General features: G+C 41.6%; 1 protein-coding gene across 1 annotated transcript in view; it reads left to right on the forward strand.

Moving 5' to 3' along the window:
- Positions 1-4,002: 4,002 nt before the first annotated feature.
- The window catches only part of FRMD7 (FERM domain containing 7), a 48,501-nt gene continuing 25,513 nt past the window's right edge, over positions 4,003-26,990 (forward strand). Inside the window, exon 1 of the mRNA XM_084789523.1 lies at positions 4,003-4,128. Coding sequence (XP_084645649.1) covers positions 4,072-4,128 — 57 coding nt within the window. The 5' untranslated portion in view covers positions 4,003-4,071. The remainder of the gene's footprint in view (positions 4,129-26,990) is intronic.

Here is a 26,990-nt window from a genome sequence, read left to right on the forward strand (position 1 = left end):
AGATTGAAAAAAAAAAAAAAGAAAGCAGTTGTGTGGTGCTTTGTTGTTTTGAATTCTCATTTATTTTCAAACAATGGTTGTAAGGTCTATGTTGACAGACCACTTCTATTCCAATTGCTAAGTCAGGGCTCCACAGCCTCGCTCTTCTCTGCTCTTCTTCTGGCCGCCTGCCCAGCCTTCCTTCTCCACCTCCCTGCATGTGGAAAGACTAAGTGAGGACAGACTGGCCAGGCTCGTGTTTCCAAGGGCGAGCTCAACTTTGGATTTTTTACTCTAAAGCAGAAGTAAGTTTCCTTTAGAAGGGTTTCCTGTTTTGGATCACAGTTTATTCCCCAAATTTTTCCAGAAAAACCAAAGGGATTAAAGTCCAGGTGGAAAAAGAGAGGGAAAGAGGACTCTTTCCTGATCATTTCAACTCCAGTCCCCAAAGATCACACATCATATTTATTTTCTCTGTATGAAGTCACTGCAATATTTATTTGTACCCATCTCGATCTGTCTTCTTAACAAACCTATCTGTACACTGCTCCTTACTGTATCCGTTAAGAACCTCTGGCTCAGGGAGCTAACGTGACCACGTCACTTTGCTGGTTAAGGTTCAAAATAGACCTTTCAGTCACCAGAACTACTGCTCTTGCTACCAGCTTTGCAGCTGCCTTTACAGTGGCAGTTGTTGTGGAGACTGTGCTGTGAGCTGTCAAAATATTAACAGTGGTATGCCCTTCTTGTACACCAGAAGACAACATTTCACTGGGCTAATTTTATCAGCCTATTTATTTAAGGACATAGAATAAGTTGGTTCAATATGGACAAAAGGTGGCACATTTGGCTTCTTGACTAATCTGGCTAAATGCACTTTTGATGATGTCTCTTTCCAAAGCCACTCACTGGAAGATTTCCTACGCAAGTCAGGAATGAAGAAAACAAGAGGCTCGCTATTGTCATTATTGTTTAACATCTCATTGGGACATTGGCCAAACCAGTTATGCAAAAGAAAAAGAACTAGTGTTACAAGAATTAGAAAAGAAGAATAATACATTTCTACTTAAAATAATATAATTGTGTCTGACCTAAAAATACATGAGACAAATGAAGAACTACTAAAAATCCCCCAAAAATGAGTACGGAAATTAAATCCCTTTCACATATTCAAACAACTATTAATCAGAAGATATAATGACAAAGCAATCAAAGGGATGACATACCTATGTGTGATATATACCAAATATGTAAAGCCTACATGAAAAATAATAATATGCCATCCCCTCCCATCTAACCCCTCAAATCATACCTTCATTTTAAAAACTCATAATGTACAAACAGACTCTGCTAAGTCTGCTTACTTGTATGCTTTTAGGGCTGACCAATTGGTACTGGGTACCAAGGGTGTCATCTTTAGAGAAGATTAATTCTTTTCTCTTCTTTATTTATAAAAATATATATTAGATACAACAACATTTTAGGAAAGAATGGAATAAACCAAGCCCTGAAATTAAGAGGCTGGCAATATGGCTCAGTACATAAAAACCTGGTGACCTGAGTTTCATTCTCTGAGCTTACAGTGGAAGGAGGGAACTGCCTGTTGGAATTTGTTCTGTGAGCTCGACATGTGTGCTCATACAACACAACAATAAACACACAAAAATTTAAACAGTATACCAGAACAAATAGAATAACATAGCCAGCCATCATCGTGAAGATATCAATTATCTTTAAGCAAAATTATAATTTTCACATGACACACAATATTTACTGCCTGAGACTGGACAAGGTCATAGTGTACAGAAAAGATAAGTAAATAAAAATAAAACAGGAGAATTGTGTAAAAGAAAACAATGTCAGGAGATTGCTAGATATTAAAATATACTTTAGATCCTCAAAGACTGCAGGGTGATATTCGTGCACGGATGGAAGAGACTAAAGAGCTTCAAATAGAACAAAGTACATGCTTTTGTATTTGATAAATGCAGCTTCCAAAATCAATGGAAGTAGAAATGAGCATTCTGATTAATAATGTCTGAAAACCTGGGTAGTCATTTGGAAAAAGATAAGTTGAATTCATATCTCACACACTAAATTGCAATAACAAACTCCAGAGGCTATTTTTTAAATAATTGATAAATTTAATTACCCAACAATATGAAGTTACCCAAGAGACAGGAAACATAAGTAAAATTAACAGCAAGAGGACAAATGAGTGAAAATGTTTGTAATTGATGCCAATGACATATGGCTAATGTTTTTTATTTTTTTTATTTATGTATTTATTTGTTTGCTTATTTTCTTACTTATATTGCTGTACAGGGGATCAAATCCAGAAGTTCACATATGTTAGACACACACCCTATAACTATCCCATGCACTCTTTAATTAAAAAAGAAAAGTTCCTCAAACTGGAGGAGAAAAGATAACAAACAAGATATTTTAAGAGGAACATTGTTCATATGTCTAAAAGGAATTGACAAGCTCTTTAAACATTCCAATGTAAACTTGAAGTTTAGCACTACACCGAGATTTCTTTTCTTGTCACCTTCCAGTCTGAACAGCACACATTTTTTGTGGAAAAACTACGGCATTCTCCTCCACTACTTTGAGGTGACATAAATTCATTTTCTCACAATATGAGAGGTAGAAGTCTGAGTTCAAGGTGTTTACGGGACTCGGGAGGCCTCTCCAAGGCTTCTGGATGTCCATCTCCCCCTCCCCGTATCATTACGTTCTCTGTCTATTGTCTATTCTAGTCTCCTCTCTGTGTATGAGTCTGAATCACTTTTTTTCTGCAGATGCCAGTCAGCTTGGGTCAGAACTCACCTCTACAACCCTATTTGACTATAATGCCCTTGTTACTACCACTTTCAGACCAACTTCATCTTCAAACTTCTAAAATTATTCCTATTTTGCCTGGGTGGTACTACTGGAACATATTGAATTTTGGATGAGAATTCTACAACGCCGGCTCTCACAAAGGGACACCTAGAAATGATGAGCAAAGGTAACACAGTGTTGCTTTTGACCAGCAACTCCACTTCTAAAGATCTATTGGAGAGACAGTCCTACAAGCGCGTGAAATGACACTCACGGCGATTTATTTCTTTCAGCCTTGTTGAGGCAGAGAGAACGATTTCGGAGCAGCCGTACTCGTACACTGTGGTTTGTCTACACAATACAAAACGCCACTGTGTGAAGAAAGGAGGACGCTCTCTGTGCACTGCGGACGGAGATCTACTTGGCATGCGAGGGTAAGAAAGGCAAGGAGTAAATAGCATAATAACAGCCCGCTGTCTACACTGGAGAAATACGTTTGGATAGGCTTGTACGATATTTGTATAAACACTGAAGGGAAAACAATTACAAGAAAAGAAATGGATCGATTTGATTACTGATGGGGGCATTGGCATAGAATGAAGCAGGCAGGGGTGAAAATGAAGTTTTCTGTATTTTCTTGGCTGTAGTATGCTTTTCATTTCTAAGTTATGGACGGTCAAAACAATTGACAGCATATATTTGGCATGTATGGATAAAGGATATATAAGGATGAAGGATATCAGTTTTCATTTGTAAATCAGGTGAATTCAAATTAATTACGAGAAGAGGTATTTTTCAAGTATAAAGCATAGCTCACGTGGCTTCTTTGCCCAGGCAGGGAATATAAAATGAGAGTAACTCTCATTCTTTCTGAGAATGGCTTTTCTCAGCTTTTCCAAGTTTCACCAAGTGTTTCCAAGTTGCTCTCTTTTAAAGAAAAGAGAGCCACAACTGTTTCTGTGCTGTTCTATTTTTCTTTGCAGAAAGGCAGTGTGTTCAAAGTCCAGTTGGACTGCACGTTGTCCAAAGAGGAGGCTGCTCGGATGCTATTGATCCCCAGCACTCAGCAGTGCAAACGCCCTTGGGTGTGCTTTACTTCAAGCAAATAGAAGTGGGCCCTGCTGGAAATAGGGATGCCAGGCTGGGGGTTGGGGGACCCGAGTGCTCAGCATCCAGCTGAGAGAGAGATGCCTGGAGAAAGCCCCCTTCCTGTCACAGCACCCACAGCAATCTGAATCTGCTCGCAGCCCAACGGCCTCGCCGAGGATGCTCCATTTAAAAGTACAGTTTTTGGATGATTCCCAGAAGATTTTTGTGGTTGATGTAAGTGGAAATCACGTCGCTATTATTCCTTTATTATTCATTCAATAATGGTCATTTGTGGACAGCCCATTAGCCAGCAATGTTATGTCTTCTTTAGAACCAAATGAAGGAGGACTGTGGTTTTTAGATTTGGAAAAAGAAATCTGTATTTAATGTCACGATGTGGCTCATGTTTTCCCATTAACCTTTCTTCTAGAACATGCTCTCTTTTCTCAAGAGACATTGAAAACAGACTTGAAAAATACTCTAAATATTTGTGAAAAGGGAACAACAGCTTAGTTCTACTACCCAATAAGGCATTATTGTTTGTTGAAATGATTTATCTGTGAGTCTCATTCCCTGAGGTTCGGAGGGAAATGAGAGAAGAGAGCTGCCTTCCTTTTCTCAGGAAAACCTACGATTTTGGGGGTAGAGTTACAATTTTAATGAGAACTTCAGGAAGCAGTGACACAAATGAAGGAGAAAATAGGATAAGAGACGATTTAGTTTGATTTTGTACTTCTACTTCAGAGTTCTTAATATAATTCGTAGCTACAGGATGATTGCATACAATTATACCTCATCTCTGCAAGAAAGAACAAATGTATTAAGCACATCATCTAGTGCTCAAGCTCCAGCATCTTAAGATATGTGCAATTTGCTGTCAGGATTTATGCATGAGCATTTTGAAATGTTCTACTTTTCTTTTTATTAGAAGCCAAACTGCTGTTTCCTGTGATATTTACATTAGCTACTAACAAGAAACAAACAGTTCATTTTCCATGAAATTCATACAAAAATGTGTAGTGTTTTTTTTTCCTTTTACACATAAGCTGACAACTTCTCAAAGCTCAGGCGATGATGTGGGATGTGAGGGTAGCCCATTTTTCCAATGAATATTTCATTTTGATTTGAACCATGCGTTTTGTTAATGAAGATTCTGTGGCTTCAGCTGCTATTTTTTCTGTCTCTTCCTTTCAGTTTTATGTGCAAAAGGCATTTCTAGTTCCTCAGACCTGAATGATTTGTTTTTGTAGCAAATGGATTCCATTAGAGTTACGGGGCATTTCCCATTCTTTGTTGGAAGTATATGTGAGGGGTGGAAAATGTCTTTTGAGTAATTTGTCCATTTGTAAGCTGGTAGTAGACTGGTCCAGTGCTCCAGAACTCAAATTAGTGAGCTGGGTATTCAAAAGACACTGCTTTAGGCTAAGTTTTTAATAGATACATCAGGCAACTCAAAGAGAAACCTTTGACAAAAAGTGACAGGAGAGTTTTATGAATGTGCACTTCTAATTCAGATCCAATTATGTGGGGGAGCATAGGACTGTATCTACATAGAATTCATGACCCCAGGAGCCAATTCCGGAAGCTTGAAGCCAGCCTGATTTGGCTTCAAGTCAGATTGTCTCTGTCCAGCTGCAACACATTGTGTTCCTTGGAAAGATAACAGGAGAGATTTGATACCCAGCAATTCGAGTGTCAGAGCATCTGATACCTTGTACTGGGTGGAAGGTTGAACCATGAGTAGCAGTCATGGGGCCTTCGTGAGTGGTAACAGTATGGGCTGCAGTGCTATAAATAGCTTTGTTGTAAGGGAACAGAACTTGACTTTGTACCCAGCCATCTAACATGACAGTGTCTCCTTACCAACAGTAGGCATAATGATTATGATGCTGATGATGATAGTGATGGTGGTGGTGATGATGATGATGATGATGATGATGATGATGATAGCCATAAGAGCATGATGGGAGGGTGTAGGACCACGGGATATCTTGCACACTATCATAATGTAGTATGTAAGCACAGAGTCGGGGTTTAGAATCCAGAACTCTCCTCTATACTCTTCTTCTGCAACTGGCTTCAGAAAAGTCATCTGTCAGTAGTTGCTTAGGCCTGAAACATTGCTCATGAAAATCCTTTTGGAATATTATATATCCCCAAAGGATAAATAATTTAGGATACAGTGAACATCTGCCTCTTTTGTAAACCACTGAGAAGGTTCTTCTCTCCTTACCCGTAGAAGAAGATGCACTGAGCAAGGCAGTCACTAGAAGTCAGGGACACCATAATGGAAATTTGTTTACTGATTTCAATGCAGATGTATACAAGCAACTGAACTGGTGCAATCCTATAACCCTTCCACCTCCAACATGCTGGGAGTATAGGTCAGTATCAACTACATATTGAGTTTGAGGCCAGTCTCAGCTACATGAGACCCTGGCACAAAATAACAAACAAAAGAGCAACTTGAAAAACGTCTCTTATATTAGCACTAATGTTTTAAACAAGGTAAAGAAATGCATGTGATTATAATGAAGAAAGCTCATTAGTAGTAGCTGAGGAGAGCCATGTGATAGGGTTTCTGATAGTGAACTGAAATCTGAAGAGGTACGGGAGGTTTTCTTTTAAAGGTAAGATTCAAGAAAATAATTTATTACACAAGCTAAAACAGTGGATGGTTGGGCATCGGTGTCAGTTTTATACCATAGCAGGAGAAATATAAAAAGGGCATTTTATCAGACAGAAAAATTGCTATCCAAGGATGGTTAATCAACATCAGAATCCTTTATCTAAACTCCAGTGGCACTATCTTTATAATATTCTCAATATTCAAAATCTGTCTCAGGCCTGTAGATTGAGAAGCCTAATTTGTCAATATTCCACCAAGAACTGAAATCAAAGACTGTAAGTCCACACTGCCAAGGTCGCCATTTACAGTGGGACTGAGCACACTGGGGTCTCCTCATTAATCACTGAGAAGGCCAAATGGTGTCAGGAAGTTGGGTCTGAGGAAGTAGATATGTAGCTGTAATATTTAACAGGTTGGTAAGGCACCCGTAGCCACCAAAGCTCTATCATTGCTACTTATTAATTAATCATTCAATAATTTAGCTATTTAGTTAAAAATTATTATTGAAGATCCAGTAAATCCAGGTCTTGCTTTGTGCATAACTGGTGCTACCATGGGGGTAGATACAGTTCTTTTGAAAAAGGGCATGTTCTAGCCTAAGCAGTGCTAGGTGGGCATTAACTTGACTTGGGTGACTCCTTTTCCTCTTGTTGAATTGTTGATGTGACTGGTGCGCAATCATCCTATTCTTTCTTTAACCTGTTAATCACTTTAGTTAGATTATTAGGAAGAACATCTGGCTCCAGAGACACCCCGTTTGTGTGAAGTTTCTTTGCTCTAAGGCAATGTATGTTGGTTTTATAGATGAAGGGTCTGAAAATATTAGTCAAACGTTTTGACTGTGACTTTTTTTTTTAAAGGCGTTAAGGCAGTATGGGCAAGGCAGAGAACTTCAGCACTGTCAGAATGTGCCTACTAAAGTATCCTAGGAAGAACACAGAGTGAGACTCTCATCTTGCTTTTCAAGTCCCTATACACATTTCACAAGCCTGATCATTGTTAATTCTGACATCATCCATGGGTGTTCTGTTAATACTCTTGGATGAGCAAGGGTGGCTTCAGGGTCATGGTGAGAGTGAGTGAGCAAGAAGAGATATAGAGTAATATCATATGGTTCAAAAGACGATTACAAGTTTTATTGGAATTTCGGTTTTTGTTTCTTCAACAAAAGGACCAGAAAAAGAAGAAAGAACGGTTATGACCAAAGCTAAATTTCCCTGGGCTGTTAGAGGTTTGGTTTTTACATTGACTATGAATCTCCCATACAATTGCCATATACACACCAGTAGGCATGGTGAGTGTCTCTGCAGCTCAGTATCCTTGTAACTAGAGCCATTTGCAACTTTTAGGTGTAGGTGTAGATGGAGAGTTTTAGAGAAAAGTTATCCCAAGACCACAATTGATGCAGTTGGGACGGAAGTCTACACTCTCTCCTCCTCTGCTGAAGTCTTGTCTTCCTGGAAACTCTTGTTTGTGGGTTTTCAAATCTCATTTCACTTGATAGTTTCTAGACAATAAACTCAAAACAAGAGGTTGAAATATCTGTGCACTTACGTTTGTCTGATTGCTAGGTGATCTTGCTCACCACCCCATGATACCCAGAAGAGAACTTAGTGAGTCAGCTTATCTGATACCCTGGGGAGCGCACAACAAAGGCCACTAGGTTTCATTTGCTAACAAAGACAAAGGATAGACTGAGCATTATCTAAGTCAATTGGAAAAGTAAAGAACCGCCCAGTGATTTTTTTTAAAAAATCAGTAGTGGAATTTACTTTATAGATGCTTGTTTGAGAGTTTCCTTTTCAGTTTGTAGTGATGAGAGAACTTTTGCAATTTGGTCAATAGTGAATTGGATAACCTCTTGTCCCACATTACAAGGCTATGTTTTTCCAACTCTGGGGACAGGGATTGTTCTGGTATAATGAAAAGCGCCTGGATTTCAGGCTACAAAACCTGTAATCTTAGGGCAGTCACATACTCTCTTTGTTCCCTGAGTTGTGAGAAGTAACGTAAAAGCGATAATGTTTATCTGAAGTCTGATAAACCAGGATAAACTGGAATCTGCACTTACAAGCTGTGGGGTCTTGAGGGGCTTATCTGAGTCTCAGCTGATTCACAACTGTCAGAACCTAGATTCAACAAAAAATCAGGCAGTTTCCTCCAAAGAATAAGCTCTTTAGGTTGTTGAGTAGGAGGGGGCTGAGAGTAAAAAGTGGGAGCTAGGATGAACAGGCAATGATGATACCTGGAAAAGAAAATATGAAGATCAATATGTAAAATAGAACCAAGCCTGGTCCTTTCACTAAAGGAAAAGGTCAGTTTGGTGGGTGGAGTTGACAGAAAGAGAGGGATTGGCTGAAAATCAAGGTTACATATGCTTACATTATTCAGGCAATGTATTCTACCTGTGATGAAGTCTATCCATCTGCTGAAGGCAACAGAGAATTGGGACTTAAATCCATCTCAATAAGTGAGGACATTAACACCTGCTTCATTTATTAACATCTATTCGATTGATCAACTAATATTTAATAAAAGATGCACGCTAAGTACTTGAGATAAGAGGTAGAATCTGGGTAACATCAAGTTTAGGAGCTCTAATTTTAGATGGTCAAAGCATTTCCTAACACATATATGCCCAAACATCAGTATTCCAGCCTGATAGCAGTTGAAGGACTTAATGACATCCAATCTCAAAATAAGCCAGGCTGGATTATTGATTATTGAAAAGGGCCATTTGGCCCGTGTTTTCAACATGCAGCAGCAAGTCCTAATGATTCTTTCAGGAGAGCTGGCTTTCATATACCAAAGCTGGGAATTGGCCTTGGTCTCAAGAGGCTTGTTCAGGTTGCAGACCTTGAATAAACAAACTCTTTGAAGTAATCCTTATCTTCTAATGGCATCAACATCCATCTGCCACGTATCTCTGTATGGATAGCTCAAGAATTTACTACCCTAGGCCAGATAACAAACTGTCACATCATTAGGTCACAGATTCTTTGTTCTTTGTTTAAATAGTATGACTGCTTTGTGCTTTGATCATTTCTTCAGCATTCACTGTTGTGAAGATCTCCGTGACCATGTAAAATTAACAAAACGATTACATGTTATGTACTTAATCAGCTAGAGTTTATTAATTATGTTTCTAGATCCATCCAAAGAGCCCACACAAGAACTGAGGGAGGAAGAAGAGTCCTCCACGTGATTTTCCCTCTCTCATGTAGACTTTAGTCAGTGGTGAATACAGATAAGAAAAATGATGATGGATACAAGAGATGCTAAAGAGGCAGAATTCCTAGAGTGACTATATAACTCCTGTTTGTATATGGAAGGCAACTGATAATGAATCCAGTAAAAAAAAGGAATGCAAATAATCTTCATGTTTCTGGCTGAAGAGAGTGAACACTGAGATTGAAAAGAGTGACCAGAATACACTGAGGATGGAAAATGATTATTATTATTTTTCTTTGCTTTAGGATTTATGGGTGGAATTACGGAATGAAATGTATCTAGAGTTGGTTCAACCTTAATTCTAGTCTGAGCTGTGACAGTTTTGTGGGGAACTTCAGGAAGGTCACATCTCCTCCCTGAGCCTGTGCACTCTCGTCAGTAGATGGTAACAGTCATCTCCCCTACCTTGGGACACCATTGAGAAAATGAGTGGGATAGCAGATGTAAGGTTCCTGGAATAGAGCAGGAACTCAAAGCTTTTTCCCATCCCATTCCTTGCTCATAGAACCACTATTTTTTTGTCTTTGCAAAGCAACAGAGAGCAACAGTCTTCTGCCTATAAGTTGAAATTTCTTTTCAGAACCCTTGAACTCGTCAATCACTCCCATTGAGCAAAGCTGTGCACCCCTAGCTCTTTGTCTTCCACTGGGCTCTGGGGGAGATGCTAATTTGTCTTCCATTCCAATGGGGGGGGGTGTTTGGCTTGTGCTTAGAGCAACCTCATGGCACATCTTCCCTTCCTAGAGCCATTAATCCTGTGAGCATCAATAAGAATTGGCTAGTATGTGTGGGGCTGGTGGTACGGCAGTGAGCATAGTTGCTTTCCAAGAATTGGCTAGTATTACCTAAGCTAAGGCAAGCTTTCCTTTGAAGAAGTAGAATGGAACTAGCCAAAACCTTTGCTCTTGCACACATTGTAAATTCCTCCATGATCACAACTTATAGTAAAGCGTATCCAGTCAATGACAGCATCAATATTGCTGAGTAATTGTCAGGCATAGGTTTATCAACACTGTATTCTAGGTAGGTTTTGCATGTTCCCTCTTACAGAATTCTCACAGAAATCAAACAAGTGCCATTATCTAGAGTAGTCCTATAACTTCTCTGCTACTCAAGTTTTGTCTCATCTGTGAAAGGGAATATTATTGGTACTCACTGCACAGGCTTTTTGCACATTAATGTATGTAATAAAGCAGAGCTAGTAAGTATGCATTGAGGCCCAATGAATGTAACCATGAGTATAATTTATTATTACATTTTACTTACTACTTTTGGTGTGTGTGTGTGTGTGTGTGTGTGTGTTTGTGTGTGTGTGTGTGTGTGTGTGTGTGCCATAATACACATGTAGTGGTTAGTTGATAACTTGTAGGAGTCAGTTCCCTGTTTCCACCAAATAGGTCCTGGAGATTGAACTCAGGTCATCAGGCTTGGTGGCAAGTGCCTTTACTCCCTGAGTCATTTCTCTGAACCAGCCTAGTTTAAATGTTGAACAGATACCCTGAGACTTGTGTTCAAGCAATGGTCATCCAAGCTGTTGAGGTGAGAAATATTAGGTTCCTGTCCCTTTGTACAGGCATGGAAATGGATGCATAGAGAGCCTGACTTTCCCAAGAGCCCACTACTACTGCTTAGTAGGTGCCCTGGGATGCAAGTCATAGACTCTCTGGCTTTAGAGTCTTGGCTGATCTGTGTATTTAGGCAGGAGGTCTTCTCTGGAATTGTACCGTGTGCAGGGAAGCTTCCTGAGGTTTCAGGAACTTGTAATCTGCCCTGTAGAGCCATGCAGACTTCCCCATATTGGGTCCTCAAAACCATGGTTTTGCTGATAGAAAAACACAGGGACCCGATCAGCTTGCTACCTCCCCCATCTGTACAAAGAAAGCCAAAGGAAAAAACTTAGAAGTCAGGTCACAAAAAAAAAAAAAAAAAATCAGCAGGGATCATAAAGTCCAAGCCTAGCCAATGTTAGCAGTGTCTTTGCCAGGGATTTATTTGTCATTACTTGGGGCCAATGCTGCCTGGTGAATGCTTTTGTTTGAACTGAGTTTTCTATGTCCCTCAGAGCCTAAGGTTTGCTGATTTGGAAAGTAAATTGAACTGAAAAAGAAAGAAAGCACTTGTTTTCTATCTTTCAAGCAGTCAACAGACCAAATGCAGTTTGGGTGCTGCTCTTCCCCATTACCCCCCCCCCCAACTGGAGGCACCTCCTCTACTGTCACCTGGCTGCCAGACTGCTTTCCTGGCATCTTCAGAGGAAAGGCCTGGCCTGCAGCCAGGCCCTTCCCAGCCTCCTTGCTCTCCACAGCTTAAAGGAGGAAGGGAAAGAAACTCTGAAGGGAGCTCTGTGGGGAGAAGGCTGGGGAACTGGCTTTGGAGTCAGGTGTGTGGTGATTGGATGTTTATTCAAGTCAACATTCATGGGAACCACAGGCAAGCTGAGGCCTTGTCACCCTTTGAACTTCCATGATAGCACAGGGCCCCTGCCTGCCGCTCCTGCCACTCTGGTGCTGAGGGGATCCTAGCTGAGCTTCCTCACCCTCTGCCAGACACTCTGGTGCTAAAGAGCAAGATTCCAATGAATGCTAGACACATTTCTCTGTTCTCTAGGGACAGCACCTCTGTATTTGCACCATTGTCTGACCTGTCAGGAACACAAATACGTCAGTCTTAAGAACTTAGTTTTAGCTTGTGCTTTAAGATAATGAAGTTGACAACTACAACAGAGAAAGACATTTTTTCAACGTGACTGAGGGGAGTCCAATGTCTTGGGGGGAGGTAAAGGGGTATATCCTTGGGGGCAGAACCAACCCGGGGTGGGGGTGGGGGGTGCCAGGAGTGGCCCAGCTATTTCCTATAAGGGCCTGAAGCCTGCCAGCCAAGTGTCAGAGAGCAGTGCTAGCCTTTGTGATACTTGGTGCCATTCAACAGCTTTGGGCCTGATTGACAGCTGGAAACCACGTGGTTAGAGCCGCTCTACCACCGAGAGATCTGGGCCAGAATGTATTTGTACCCCAGGAGGTAGGAAGTACAGAGTTGGTCCATGTGGCTCAGGGACAAAGCACTCCTGATAAGATCTGCTGCAGGCTGCAGCACTAAAGACTGGGAGGTGACAGGCATTTCAGGGGAGCTCTTCTGGGGGGCTGTGAAACTGACAAATGCATAGCTTGTCTAGCTCTGAATATATCAGCTATGTAAAGCTCCAATTATTGCCCCCCTCACCCCAACACGCCACCAGAATCTGTATTCGCTCTTTTCCTAACTTCCTCCCCCTCTTCTGGGTCCAAGGTGTGGAGGCAGAAACTGGAGGTCTGTCTAGAGTGAGCTGACCCCAGGCCCTGGAAGCATTTAGGCATGGCGCCTCAGTGCTAATCTTAGGGCTTAGCTGTCTTAAACAAGCAATCCTTTGTCCTCAGAGATTCCTTTTATGATGATGAAATTCCCCCTTTCAGCAGACCCAGAGAAAGACAGAGCGTCCCCAGAACTTCACATGCAGGATGTTTTAAGTGATTGAAAAGTCCCTGTCACAGGGTTACTGTCACATGCCATCGAAGATGTGAGATACCATTTCCTGGCCTATCACTGTTCAGGAGGTCCCACTTCTTCCACATAATCACTAGGTAGGAAGTTTAGGAGACAGGTATGTCTGGGCTCCTTCAGTCACTCGTCATTCATTTCAAGAACTCAAGAGTCCTGACTGCTTCCAGGCACCACACTTGCCATGAAGGAGTTCATAAGCTGATGGAGGAATTAAAAATATACATAGTATGAAATTTTCATAAGACATCTACCATAATGTTGTTGTTGTTGTTGTTTTGGTGGTGGTGGTGGTTTTTTTTTTTTCTGGCACCATGGAGATGGTCACATGGGGCTTTCTAAAGGGTGCTATGTCTGACCTGAGCCCTAAGTGACCAGTGCTAATTATTTAGGCATGTGCTGGGGGTTGGGGTAGAGGGATCAGAGTTGAAGTTGGTCTAGAGACAAAGGAGGAGGCAAGGGTAGGCCTGTGGAGTAGAGCTCACACTGATTGAATCTTAGTGAGGAGAGAAGACAGTGCTGAGGGAACACTTGGAACTCACAGTGGAGACAGGAAAGAGTAGCAAAAGCTAAGAAAGGAGTTTCACATGCAGAAATTAACATTCAGCAAGGTTCCATATGAGCCCAAGGTCCTACAACTACAAGTAAAGACAAGTCAGGAACTAAAGGTAATACGTTAACTGCAGAACGTCACAGTGTGAGTTAAGAAAATCCTGACACTGCTTCACAAAAAGCAAGGTCCTCCACTATTATATCTCCTTTTTGCAACTTGTATTTGGAGTTCAACATTTAAACAATATTTTTTAAATGTGTCAGTTTTACGTAGGTATAAGTCTCAAGCGATTTGAATACAACCGACAACAACATATGTCCCAAATGAGCTGGAAAAAAATCAATTTCTAGGAAAAAAATGTATCCCAAGAAAAGAGTTAAGGTAGTATATATAGATATAGGCATGTGTACTTCTTTCTGTGTAAAGATATTTCTCTTAATTTTTTCATTAATTAAGCCATTTATTTAATTTACATTACATCCCCATTTAGAACTTCCCTCCCCCTTCCACACCTCCTAGTCCCTCTCTCCCCCCTCCCTTTCCCCTTCCCTTTCTCCTCAGAGAAGAGACCTTCCATGGAGAGCAACATCCTTTGCATATCAAGTTGCAGTAGCACTAGGTACACCCTCTTCCATTGAGGCTAGACAAGGCAGGCCAGTTAGGGGAAAGGGATCCAGAGGCAGGCAGCATATATGTAGGAGAACATGTCCAGTGCAGGCTCTCTGGTTGGTGGCTCAGTCTCTGTGAGCCCTTATGGACCCAGGTTAGTTGATTCTGTATGTTTTCTTGTGGTATCCTTGACCTCTCTATCTCCTTCAGTCCTTCCTCCTACTCCTCCACAAGGTTCCCTAAGCAAAAATATTTCTCTTAATTTTGTTTGAAGCTGCTAAAAGGAGAAGACAGCTTACATGGTCAACAAGGTGTTTTCTTATGGCATTCAGGATACAATACTAAGCTTTGAAGAAGTTTGTCACTGAAGAATTAAGTGGCATACCTTGAGAACTGTTTAAAAAGCTTTACTATAAGGCCCTTAGATTGGCTGACTCCAATGAGACTGTGAGTGCACAATTCATTGGTTCTTCTCTTCTGTTTAGTTTTCCTCGCTTGTTTTTGAGACAGGTTCACATCTAGCCCAGGCTATCTTTTAAGCACAAGGACTTTAGTATCCTGCTGAGGCTGGTCTTGAACTCTGGATGTTCCTGCCTCCACATGCCAAGTACTGAGATTCCAGATTGTGTTCCAGACTTACTAGTTTATCCAATTCGTTTTTGAAATAATATCTTACTGTGTTGCCAGAGCTGGTCTGGAACATGCAGACTCAGGTAAGCCTCTCAAGTAATTGAGACTTCCTAAATAGTTGAGACCAAAAACGTGTGGAGCACCATGTACCATCATGCCTGATGCCCTGATGTTTTTTTTTTTAATAAGAGTACATTACTTTGGAAGAAGACCAAAAACCAGAACCAAAGCAACAAGGGAACGTTCTTTTAAAAAAGCTGTCCTAATGATAAATATGTGAGGTAAGGCATATGTTAATTAGCTCAAATTAATCATTCCACAGTATATACATATTTTTAAATGTCATGTTATGCATGATAAATATGTATAATTTTACCTGTTCATTTACAAATAATAAATGTAAAACAGTTCCAGTATAAGTTAATTTTCTGCATACATCTCCAAATAGGAGTTTCTTCTAAAGTGGTGAAGTGGCAAAGTTATGTGCCCTGCAAACTTTCCAGGTACTCATTACCCACTAGCCCACAATGATCCCCAAACTCTTTTCCAACTTAAATTATAATGATAATAGCTAAGTATATGTTAAAAGAATGTTTCCTGTACTCCAGGCATTAGGCTAGGAATTCTACACACATGCCCTCCCTGAAATCCACAATGAAGAAGCTGGCAGCAATACTCCTACTTAACAGATGAGCAACTGCGAGGAGAGCAGGAGCCACATGCTCAAGGTTGCAGGCTAGTCATGCCTCTAATTCCAGCTGCTTGGGAGGCTAAGAAAGGAATATCACAAGTTCAAGGGCTGCCTGGGAACACAGAGCCAGTTCAAGGACAACCTAGGCAAATAAGCAAGATCTTGCCTAAACCTCAGATTTAAAAAGTACTGCGAATGTAGCCCAATGATGGAGTGTTTGCCAGACATGTGTAAGGCGCCGAGTTCAATCTCGCATATGAAAAGTGTCACTAACTAGTTAGGAAATAAAAACAAGCTTTGGATGGGGTGGTCTAGGTAAGATCCGGTAAATTTGACCACTTTACCATTTCTTTGCTTGTTTGGTTTTGCTTTTGTTTTCGAGACTGGGCTTCTCTGTGTAGCCTTGGCTGTCCTGGGATTCCCTTTGTAGACCAGGTTGGCTTCAAACTCACAGAGATCCTCCTACCTTTGCCTCCCTGTTGCTGGAATTAAAGGCATGCTCTACCCACCATGGCCAGCTACACTTTAAGACTTGTCCTTGTAGAGTCACTTCGTCAGAGTTCATTGTCCTGGTTGCAGGGAATGAAGGTAGGGGAATTGGCTTGAGGAAGTAGTCTTCTGTGAACTCCTAGGAAACCTTTATAAGACAGATGAACAATGGAAACAGTTCAGAGAGATCAAAAATCATGTGGCATCTGAGCATTACAGGAGGACACAAAACCTGTAGTGCTTTGCGGGGAGGGTAGGGAGGGGGCAGACATAGGATTAAGTCCAGATAGAGTGATGTCAGTTAATTCTGTCAGGGCAAAGTAGATAGTTGAATTATTAGTGCTTAATCTGGGACATAATAGATGTTCAATAAAATGCAAGAGAATTTTATTCTTGCTCTCAGCTGCTAGGCCACTAATCCCTTCTCAGATGGGTTAGTTAGCTGATCAAATGCCAGTGTGCTGATTTTAGGAGGCAAAATCTTCAGACAGGAAGGATGTAGCACACATATCTCACGTAGTAGAGTGACTTTTTTTTTCTATGCAGATGTGCTACTGTGTGTTTCAGGAAGCCTTCACCGACTCTTTGAAATGGAGATACCAGAACTGATAAGCACCTTGCCTCAGGCACTTGCAGGGAACAACAAAGGAGAGAGGTCATCCCTACTGAAACAATCCACAGAGGCCTCTGAAGTCTGTGTGTGGATGCACCCAGAAACACATTGCTGCATTTGAAACAATGGGGAGTAGATACCATCAAATTTACATTCAGAAAAGAAGAATATCTTTGGCTTTGATTTTTAAATAGCAGTGAGTCAGTTTAACCAGATCCTTCTACACAAATAATTCCACCTAAGCAGTCAAGAGAAAAGTCTCAGGAAAGCAACAATCGGGAATGGCTAACTAATTCTAAGACCCAAAGGTGAGCATCTATTGGGATCAAGTTTCTCGCCGAACACTGCTCGCAGCATATTAGTTTTCTCAGCTTCCCTACCATTTCACAGTTTGCAAGTTAAGCCATGCTTTCTCTTTCTTGTGTATTCAATTTTTATGTGTGGTATTTAAAGGAAATATATGGATTAAAAATGCTCTGGGCATGACTGTGCTTGCATCTGGGTATGACTAGAGAATTTTAGACCGCAGCTTTGCATTCAGGTACACATTCTCACAGCAGAGCTGCCATATCAAAGTATTCTTGAAGTGGGAAGTGGCAAAGGTCAACCGTAATGGGACCAAACCCAGACTGAGAGGAATGTGTAACCCCTAGGCTTTGGTTATAGAGTCTGGACTACTTCAAGACCTTCAGAAATGTGAGTCAGGATTTGAGTGGTTACGTGTCAGTTTGAGCTACAAGGAAAGGAGCACGAAGTTGCAGACAGGCCCTGGAATGAAATTATACTGTCCTGCCCCAGGTTTAGCAGATCTTTATAAAAAGCACTTACTCTGTGCACAACGTATGCAGTCCCCAGGAAAAAGGCAAGTAGAGCTAACCAGATTCTAAGTAGCTGCTATATTACATCCGAGTCCCTTCCAAACAGCCAAGTACATAGGAAGAGACTGGACACGCTGGGGTTAGGAACTCAAACACATGTACCATAGGGAGGCTGGAGGATCTCTGTGAGTTCGAGGCCAGCCTGGTCTACAAAGCAAGCCCAGGACAGCCAGGGCTACACAGGGAAACCCTGTCTTGAAAAAAATAATCAAGGACTAATAATAGTAATAACAATAACAACAATAAGTAGTAGTACTAGTAGTAGTGGTAGAAGTAGAAGAAGTAGTGCACTGACAGGCCTTAACGGACTCCTATGAGTGTGGTGCTTGGAAAGAGTCCAAGTGAGGCAGAGGCACGGGCTTCCTGCTCCAGGATAGAGCTAGTTCTTTAGTGTAGTCCTCAGTTGTCAACAAGCAAACACACCTGGCTAATGAGAGGGTGCTGAAAGCATGGAGGAATGAGACACACCGTCACAGAAAGAGAGTAACAGTTTGTCTGATCTGTCATTGAAAAACTCAGAATCCCCTGAAGGAGATTTTTTTAATTAAAAGATTTCAGTTTCAGTTTCCAGAAATAATAGAACGTAAGCTAATTATATATATATATATATATATATATATATATATATATATATATATTAGAAACTTTGAGTAAGCCCAAAGAAAAATGTAAAATTCAACCATGATCCCTTTACCCAGATTCTACTGCTTTTGCTGAGGATGTTGAAGAAGAATTGTGAGTTCAAGGCCAGCCAGGACTCTTTCCCCAAAGTCCACAAATTCATTCTCTCTCTCCCTCTCTCTCTCTCTCTCTCTCTCTCTCTCTCTCTCTCTCTCTCTCTCCCTCCCTCCCTCCCTCCCCCACCTCTCTCACACACAGAGAGACAGGGAGAGAGAGAGAGAGAGAGAGAGAGAGAGAGAGAGAGAGAGAGAGAAAGAGAGAGAGAGAGAGAGAGAGAGAGAGAGAGAGAGAGAGAGAGAGAGAGAGAGAGAGAGAGAGAGAGAGAGAGAGAGAGAGAGAGAGAGGAAAGGAAAATCTATTTTCCCATAGCTCCCCTAATATATTGGGGATGGGGCTCTTTTGGAATCCACAGCCTGTCCGAACAGAGTGGCTTCCACCTGACTCACAGTCCAGCTGGGCCATTCAGGCAAATGGAGCTGATTCCAAGAGGGAAGAGATCAGATCCAGGGGCCAATGAAGAGGGGTGTCATGGGAAAGGCGAGGCATCAGGGTTATAAGCAGGAGAAAGGAAGGAAGAGTCAGACTTCGAGTCCAGTGCTGAGAGAGGATGATTGTGTCAGGGAGCCTGAAGGAGTGGCCCAGAAGTGTGACGCTGAAGGGTTGGCATGGTTGGATAGCTCAGTAGCAGAGCACACTCGTGAGACCCTGCTCCCATCCCCAACACCACGAGGGCGGCTGCTTGTTTCATGAACTCATCTGATAGTTTTCTTTTCTATTAAAGGACAGCTTGGTGACCTGACATGAGCACATTACTGGAGGCCTGAAGTCCTGGGTGCCAGCCTAAGGGGGGCTACTCAGTCAGTCACTTTCTGACACTCCCCCAGGCAAGTTTCTTACTGGGGCTGGATCTCAGCTTGCACTCTCACAGAATGAGGGCTTTGGAGTGTGGGGTTTCACATGCTTCTGTTTCATCCTGCTGTATCATATTACTTGACCGAGAATTGATTTTAGGTTTAGACACAAACTCCAACAACCCTTTGGAGTCCGCTTGTGCCTCACGCACAGTGCATGGATTTAGTGCTAAGCCCTTCATGGAAACAAACAATTATAATTGTTTTAATTACCCAGAGTAGTTAGTAATTTCGAAACGACTTGGGAGCTCTGTCTTGAGAATGCTGTTATTACCCTGTCACTTTGCAACAGTCTTTTCAGTGCAAGCATGATAATTTCAATGTCCCAGTAGTGGAGGCACGGATGCTATTAGGGTGGTAATCTTGTGGGTTATTTTTTTTCCCTTTTCACCCCCTCTTAGTATAAAGGGTGACTGAGCGGTTAGAGTCAGTTTGACTCTATGCCGCTAATCTCCCAACTTGAATCAGATGCAACCTGTCCAGGTCAATGCCAGGCCTCCGTCAAGCCCCAGGCAACGATGCGTTCTCATTTTCTTACAGCTTTCAAAAGATGTCTGCCAGAAAGTATCACCTATCGGACACTACACTATGTCATTCCAGAGTTCTCTTTGTAATTTGCTTTCCCTCAGCATCAATATGGCCAAGGGCAAAAGGGGTGATAGGCAGCTGCTCAAGTGGAGTCTCCGGGACCCCCAGGACAGTGGAAGGCACATGGCCGGAACTCTCTCTGAGCAGTTAATCCAAGCAATTTGAAGGCGCCCATCTTTCACACACATGCAGCAGCTTTGAACAGCTTTGCGTTTTCTGAAACCAAACGAAAAGTGGTTGTAAATTGGTGTGAATTTCACACATGCACAAGCAACTCTTAAGAGTTGGTCTCTCTGCTTAGCCCCATGAGAACAATCTTAAGTAGCCAGTTAAACTGCTTTCCCTCCAAGGTTTATGACTGAGTCCAATGGGTTCTGGGGAAGGGGCCTCTGTTGACTTCCTACTTCGTCTTTGTTGTTTTATGTGCAGCCACACCTTGCTCTCCACCAAATGCTAAACGACAAGATTGCCTGCTAAGGAGAGTTCCATTTTAGAAGGAGCTGCTGCCGCCTGCTAATTACCCTCCCCGGGCTCTGGCAGTTCTCTTCTTAACAGGCGTTAACCCCCAGAGAAGGGTGAAGCTTTTCTGGCCTGCCCTAAAGAAGTCACTTTGCCTACATCTCTAGGCAGCTTCCTCGGTGCAAATTCTCCTTCCCTTTTCCATTGACTTCTTAGAAAACAGCATGCATTTAATGATAGTAATATGTGAGATGCACGCCACACTTTTTGCAGTTTCAGAATTCTTTTTTTTTTTTTAGTATCTAGCCACCCACTCTGCTTCTCTAGATATTTTTAAAATATTTATTAATTTATTGATTAACTAATTTATTTACTTAGTGAAGGAGAGCCTGCATGTATGCCTGTATGCCATGTACACTCAAGGGATTTGGTTCCGTCTTTCACCATGTTGATCACAGAGGTCCAGCTCAGGTGACCAGGCGTTAGTGACAAGTGCCTCTAACTAGTCTTTAAGAATAAGGAGTGCTAGAGTTTAATCTCCAAGTGGTCCTTGCACTCCTGGGTCAAAGAGGCTAAGAAATGAGGAGGATTTCTCCTCAGGAGGGAGCAAGCTCGGAGAGGATGCAGTGTCTGCTGATGCTGCTTCCTCAACATAGGCGTGGATGGAAGTGAAAGAAAGATACGGGGCAACACTGAGTGAAATCTGCTCCACTGGCAACATTGCCTCACTCTGAAGTGCATGCAGCTCACAGGACCAAATGCAGAAATATCTCCAAACCTCCTGTTCTACTAAAAACGTGTCCCATGCGCTACCTAGAGTTGTCTGCTTGGCTACTGGTTAAAACAAAAAACAAAAACAAAAACACACACAAAAGCCATGTTATATGGCAGCAGTTCTCAACTCGTGGGACGCTAACCCTTTGGGGGTTGCATAACAGATATTTTACATTACGATTCATAACAGCAACAGAATTACAGTTATGAAGTAGTAATGAAATTAATTTTATGGTTGGGGGGTCACTGCACCATTTGGAACTGTATTAAAGGACTGCAGCATTAGGAAGGTTGAGAACCACTGCTGTATGGGATTCAGGACTGAAGGGGTTCGAGAAATTGAAAGGAGCAAGCAGATTATCTGGGAGAAACTCCCTCACAATAGTCTCCCCGAGGATACCATATGATTATACTGTTTTGGAAACAGCTGATTCTGGATCAGTTCCAGGGGGTGCATGGGGGTCAGCTGACAAAGAGACCAAGCAGAGCTCTGAAATCCACCCCAGGAAACGGGAAAGCAAATGCCAGGTGCAGTTAGGTACATTATGAGTAGAGGGAAGAAATGAGAGGCTTGGCTGTTTTGTCACTAAGCCAGCAGAGGGCGTAAGATACGACAAAGGCTGCTTTTCTTTTCAGGCTCCTGCAAATAGGGAGTGTCAAAGGACCGACATGGATACAAGCATTTATGCATTACATACTGACAACAACAGCAGCAGCAGCAGCAGCAACAACAACAACAACAACACACACATGTTAAAAAAAAATTAAGCAGTTTAGAAAATGAAAAGAAAAACCCAGTGGGCTATAAAATATGACCTAAGGTCAGTCAGTGGTGGTGTTGGCACACACTTACCCCATAGAAGGCAAGACTCCATAGCCTGCAAAGAGAGTACCAGCAGTAAGTAGACTCTTTGCTTCTTCCTCGAATTCTGCTCTCTCATGCCCACTATGCTGCTAACTGTCCCATCTGACGTTTCTTCAGTGCCTTTGGCCTTACCTCGAACCTATCATCTTCACTTACCACGTGCGTGGCAGGACCCTACAGTTTCTTTTTGAGACCTGTTTGCCCCCATCTTCTACTCGTCCCTTCCATCTTTATTTCTCAAGGTAATCTCAGGCGGCAACTTTTCTTCCACTGGGGGCTCCATGAGAAGTGAGAAACACAGGGGCTTGCTCTCCAGCCACACCTACTGAATCAAATGCTTTATTATTATTATTATTATTAAGACCCCCCTCCTCAAGGGATTCGCTTGCAATTCATAGTTTGGAGAGCTGCGCTCTGCTTTCTACCTTGGGTTTCTAAAACAAGACTTTGATTGTGCCAATATCGTGTTTAAAGTCATTCATGTTTTTTGTGGCCTCCCTGGGGCCCACATTTGGAGCCTTGGCTTCATATGCCAGCAGACCTACTCTCTGGAATGAATGGTTCCTGCCCACCTTTTTACCTACAAATCTCACTTTCCTCCCTAAGGACAGCAAACTGCCTGGTGGGTTATAGATAAGGTTTTCTAATATTTTCTGTTTCTGAGACTGTTTTCTTCTTCTTCTTCTTCTTCTTCTTCTTCTTCTTCTTCTTCTTCTTCTTCTTCTTCTTCTTCTTCTTCTTCTTCTTCTTCTTTAAAGCAGTTCTTCCTCCAGGCCCAGTTGGATTGGATGTCCCCTCTGCCAGGAGTCCCTTGTGCTAGATATTTTGAGTGGGCGGGTGCACTTCAGATAAGATCTCATATTAACCCTGCTTACATTACTACACGAAAGGCGTTTCGCCCTCCAGGCTGTGGTGATTATTCAGTGTGCCTCCACTGCCTGCCAGTCTATGTGTTCCTTTGTGGCAATGTCTGTGTCTTACTCACATTGATCTTGGTGAACAGTAGGAGAGCTCTTTGTACAGAGCAGGGGCTCAAAGATGTGCACTCAACTGAAAGAAAGATTCAAAGGATCACAGTGGGTCAAGTTATATATAGAATGACAAAGGCAAGTGGATCAAATTAAACTTAAGAGTATGGACAGGGTGATGATCATGTAAACCCAAAGAACCCAGAGAAGAGAGTAAATAACAGAAGAATATGCTAAAGGAGGGGTAGGCGGTGGCGTGGCGTTTGTAGTGTTAAATTTACTAGTTTAAGGACAAGAGTGAGACTGGTGAAATAGTTGTCTGCTCTCATCAACATAGGCTTTATATAGGGAAATGAAATCACGGGGCTGAAATGACCAAAGATCATTCACTTACCCGGTGGAAAGGATCATCAGACATTCATTGCCATTAGGGGAAGCCTAATAATCATGCCTGTGGGCCCAATGATCCATATTTTGATCACACACACACACACACACACACACACACACACACACACACACACACACACACACACACAAAATACCACATCTGTGATAAACAGACCTTGTAAGCAATCCAAATGCTAAGAGCTATGTGACCACACACTGAAGTTTATTCAGGACAGTTCTGGCTTATACCTGTTGTGAAACTGTAGTTATTATTAGTGGCCCCTGTCAACCTTAAAACTTGGATAAGTGTGGTTGATAAATTATGTGGTCACTGTACAAATAGTCAGCCCTTACTTCAGTCTTTTCAGAATATTCTCATGAGCTACTCATTAAAATTCTTCTGGAAGCCGGGCATGGTGACACACGCCTTTAATCCCAACACTTGGGAGGCAGAGGCAGGCGGATCGCTGTGAGTTCGAGGCCAGCCTGGTCTACAAAGCGAGTCGAGGACAGCCAAGGCTACACAGAGAAACCCTGTCTCAAAAAAACAAAAACAAAAACAAAAATAAATAAAATTCTTCTGGAAGCTGACATATAATTCAAATACTAGAAAATTCCTAATTTTAAAGTTTACAAATAAATGGTCTATAATGGTTGCACAACCATTGAATCCTATGTAACACTAGTGATTTTATTCATTCCAAAAAGCAAGTTTATACAAACTAAGAGTCACTGCTCACTCATCTCCTGGCTCCCAGCCCCTGAAAATCCTGACTTTGTTTTCTGTCTCTATAGATCTGCTAACTCTAGGTGTTTCACATTGATGGACCTATATAATAACTGCTCATTTTTGTCTGGCTTTTGACCATCTCATTTTCCAGTGAAGGAAACGGAGGCTCAGGATAGACAAAGCAACCTGCCTGGCATCAAACCTCTGCCGGGAAGAGTCCGAACGAGACTCGGGTGTGTCTGGGCTGCAAAAGCTGCATTCTTAGTCACCAGAATGGAATGACCTCCCCTGTGTCATGTGCGCGCTCATCACATGCTTGTTATTCTTCTTGGGCCCCCTGTAGGTGCACTCTTCTCAAAATGCTTACAAATTTTCATTGTTTGATAGTTCATTCAACATTTGGAAAAAGTAACCAGCAAAGCTTGGTGCAGTGGCATACACTTATAATCCTAGCCAGCCCCTCCAGAAACCGAGACAGAAGACTGTGGCTTCAAGATTTGACTGGGCTACATAGGTAGACAATTTCTTCAAACAAAGCTAAAACAATAAAGACCAAATATAGTGAGACAGCGAAATGGCTCAGTGGATGAAGGGGCTGCCTATGAAAACCGGACAACCTGCTTTTCATCCCCAGAAAGTATGTAAATATGACAAGAGAGAACCAACTCCACAAACACTGTTTTTTCATCCCCATACCTATTCTGGGGACTATGTATGCCCTCCACACCCATATCATATGCACGCATTAGAATAAACACACACTATAATAATTAAGGTGGGCTATTGAGCTGCATCATAGCTATTGATTGACTTGTATCCTTGCAAACTTCATGTTCAAACTCTCATTCATGATGTGACTACGTAAGAAGACAAAATTTTGAGAAGATAAGGTTCAGATCATCAGATCATAAGGGTGAGGCTCTCATCCAGTACGGTTGGTGGCCTTTATAAGCAGTAGAAGAGCAAGTTCCACTCCTCCTCTTTTTTTCCTTAGTCCTCTACAGGAGAAGACTTAGTGAAAAGGCACTCTAATCTGGATGTGGTTGTGCCAGCACCCTCATGTTAGAGTGCTAGGTTGTAGAACGGTGAGAAAGTTAGCTTCTATTGTTTGAGTTTCCCGGTCACTATATTTTGTTATACCTAACACAACACACAAAAGAGAGTCATATTTTGAGATAAAAAGTGGGTGTGAACATAAAGTAGGATGAAGTAATTATCACTTATGACATGAAGAATAATTTCCTAAAGAGAGTAGAAGGAATATGTTGAGACCGGGCGTGGTGGCACACACCTTTAATCCCAGCACTTGGGAGGCAGAGGCAGGCAGATCTCTGTGAGTTCAAGGCCAGCCTGGTCTACAAAGTGAGTCCAGGACAGCCAAGGCTAACAAAGAGAGACCCTGTCTCAAAAACAAAACAAAAACAAAATACATTGAATGTTAGAGTCAACAGTAGAAATGCAAAATATCTTTAAGAGATTTCATGTAATATTATGCGTTTAAGTCTATTGAAATCTCTAGAAAATATAACACCTGAAAGGCAAAAGTAAAAATGAGCCTATTATACTCTTAATATGTAATATTTTATTCCAATATATCCTTTTCTGAAAGCTAATTATATACTCTATATGTAATTAAATTATTAAAGTGCGCACTCAGTGGGGAAATGTGAGAACCCCATATTTAATCTTTAGTAAAGTGTTTATTAGCCTGCTAACTGGCAAAATTTGCTGAAGCAGAGATCAATAATACATTATATATACATCAATAACTTAAATAAAGTTTAACAACTTTTAAAAGTAATACCAAATTTTTATTTAAAAGTAAATATCTTTTTCAAGTTTTACATTATAATTTATTCACATTACATTGCATTGCAATCTTCTCACTCTTATCTTCCTGTTCTCACTCCCACTCCCTCTTCCACGCTATTCCCCTCCCCTAGACCTCTGACAAGTGAGGTCCTCCTCCCCCACCTTCTGACCACAGCCTATCAGGTCTCATCTGGATGGCCTGCATCCCCTTCCTCTGTGTGCCCACAGGGCCTCTCTCAATATCTGTTCTGATTCCCCACTGAGTGGAGTCTCTCAGAGGAAATCTATGTTGGGCTAATATCCACTTATAAGTGAGTATATACCATGAGTATCTTTCTCGGGCTGGGTTACCTCACTCAGGATGATCTTTTCTAGTTCCATCCATTTGACTGCAAATTTCAAGATTTACCTGTTTTTAATAGCTGAATCGTATTCCATTGTGTAAATGTACCACGGTTTCTTTATCCATTCTTCAGTTGAGGGACATCTAGGTTGTTTTCAGATTCTGGCTACTATGAATAAAGCTGCTATGACCATCATGGAACAAATGCCTTTGTTGTATGGTGGAACATCTTTTGGGTATACGCCCAGGAGTGGTATGGCTGGGTCTTGAGGTAGAGCTGTTTCCAATTTTTTTTGGAAAAGCACTAGATTGATTTCCAAAATGGTTGTATAAGTCTGCACTCCCACCAGCAATGGAGGAGTGTTTCTGTTTCTTCACATCCTCACCAGCATGTGCTGTCACTTGAATTTTTTATCTTAGCCATTCTGATAAGTGTAAGATGGAATCTCAGAGGTTTTTGATCTGCATTTTCCCCATGACTAAGGACACTGAGCATTTCTTTAAGTGTTTCTCAGCCATTTGATATTCCTCTGTTGAGAATTCTCTGTTTAGCTCTGTATTCCATTTTTTAGTTGGATCATTTGATTTGTTGGTGTTTAATTTCTTGAGTTTTTAAAATATATTTTGGATATTAGCCCTTTGTTGGATGTAGGGTTGGTGAAGATCTTTTTCCAGTCTTTAGGCTGCTGCTTTGTTCTGTTGACAGTGTCTCCTGCCT

This window comes from Acomys minous (genome assembly GCF_964271855.1).
Source record: "Acomys minous genome assembly, chromosome: 7".
NCBI lineage: Eukaryota > Metazoa > Chordata > Mammalia > Rodentia > Muridae > Acomys > Acomys minous.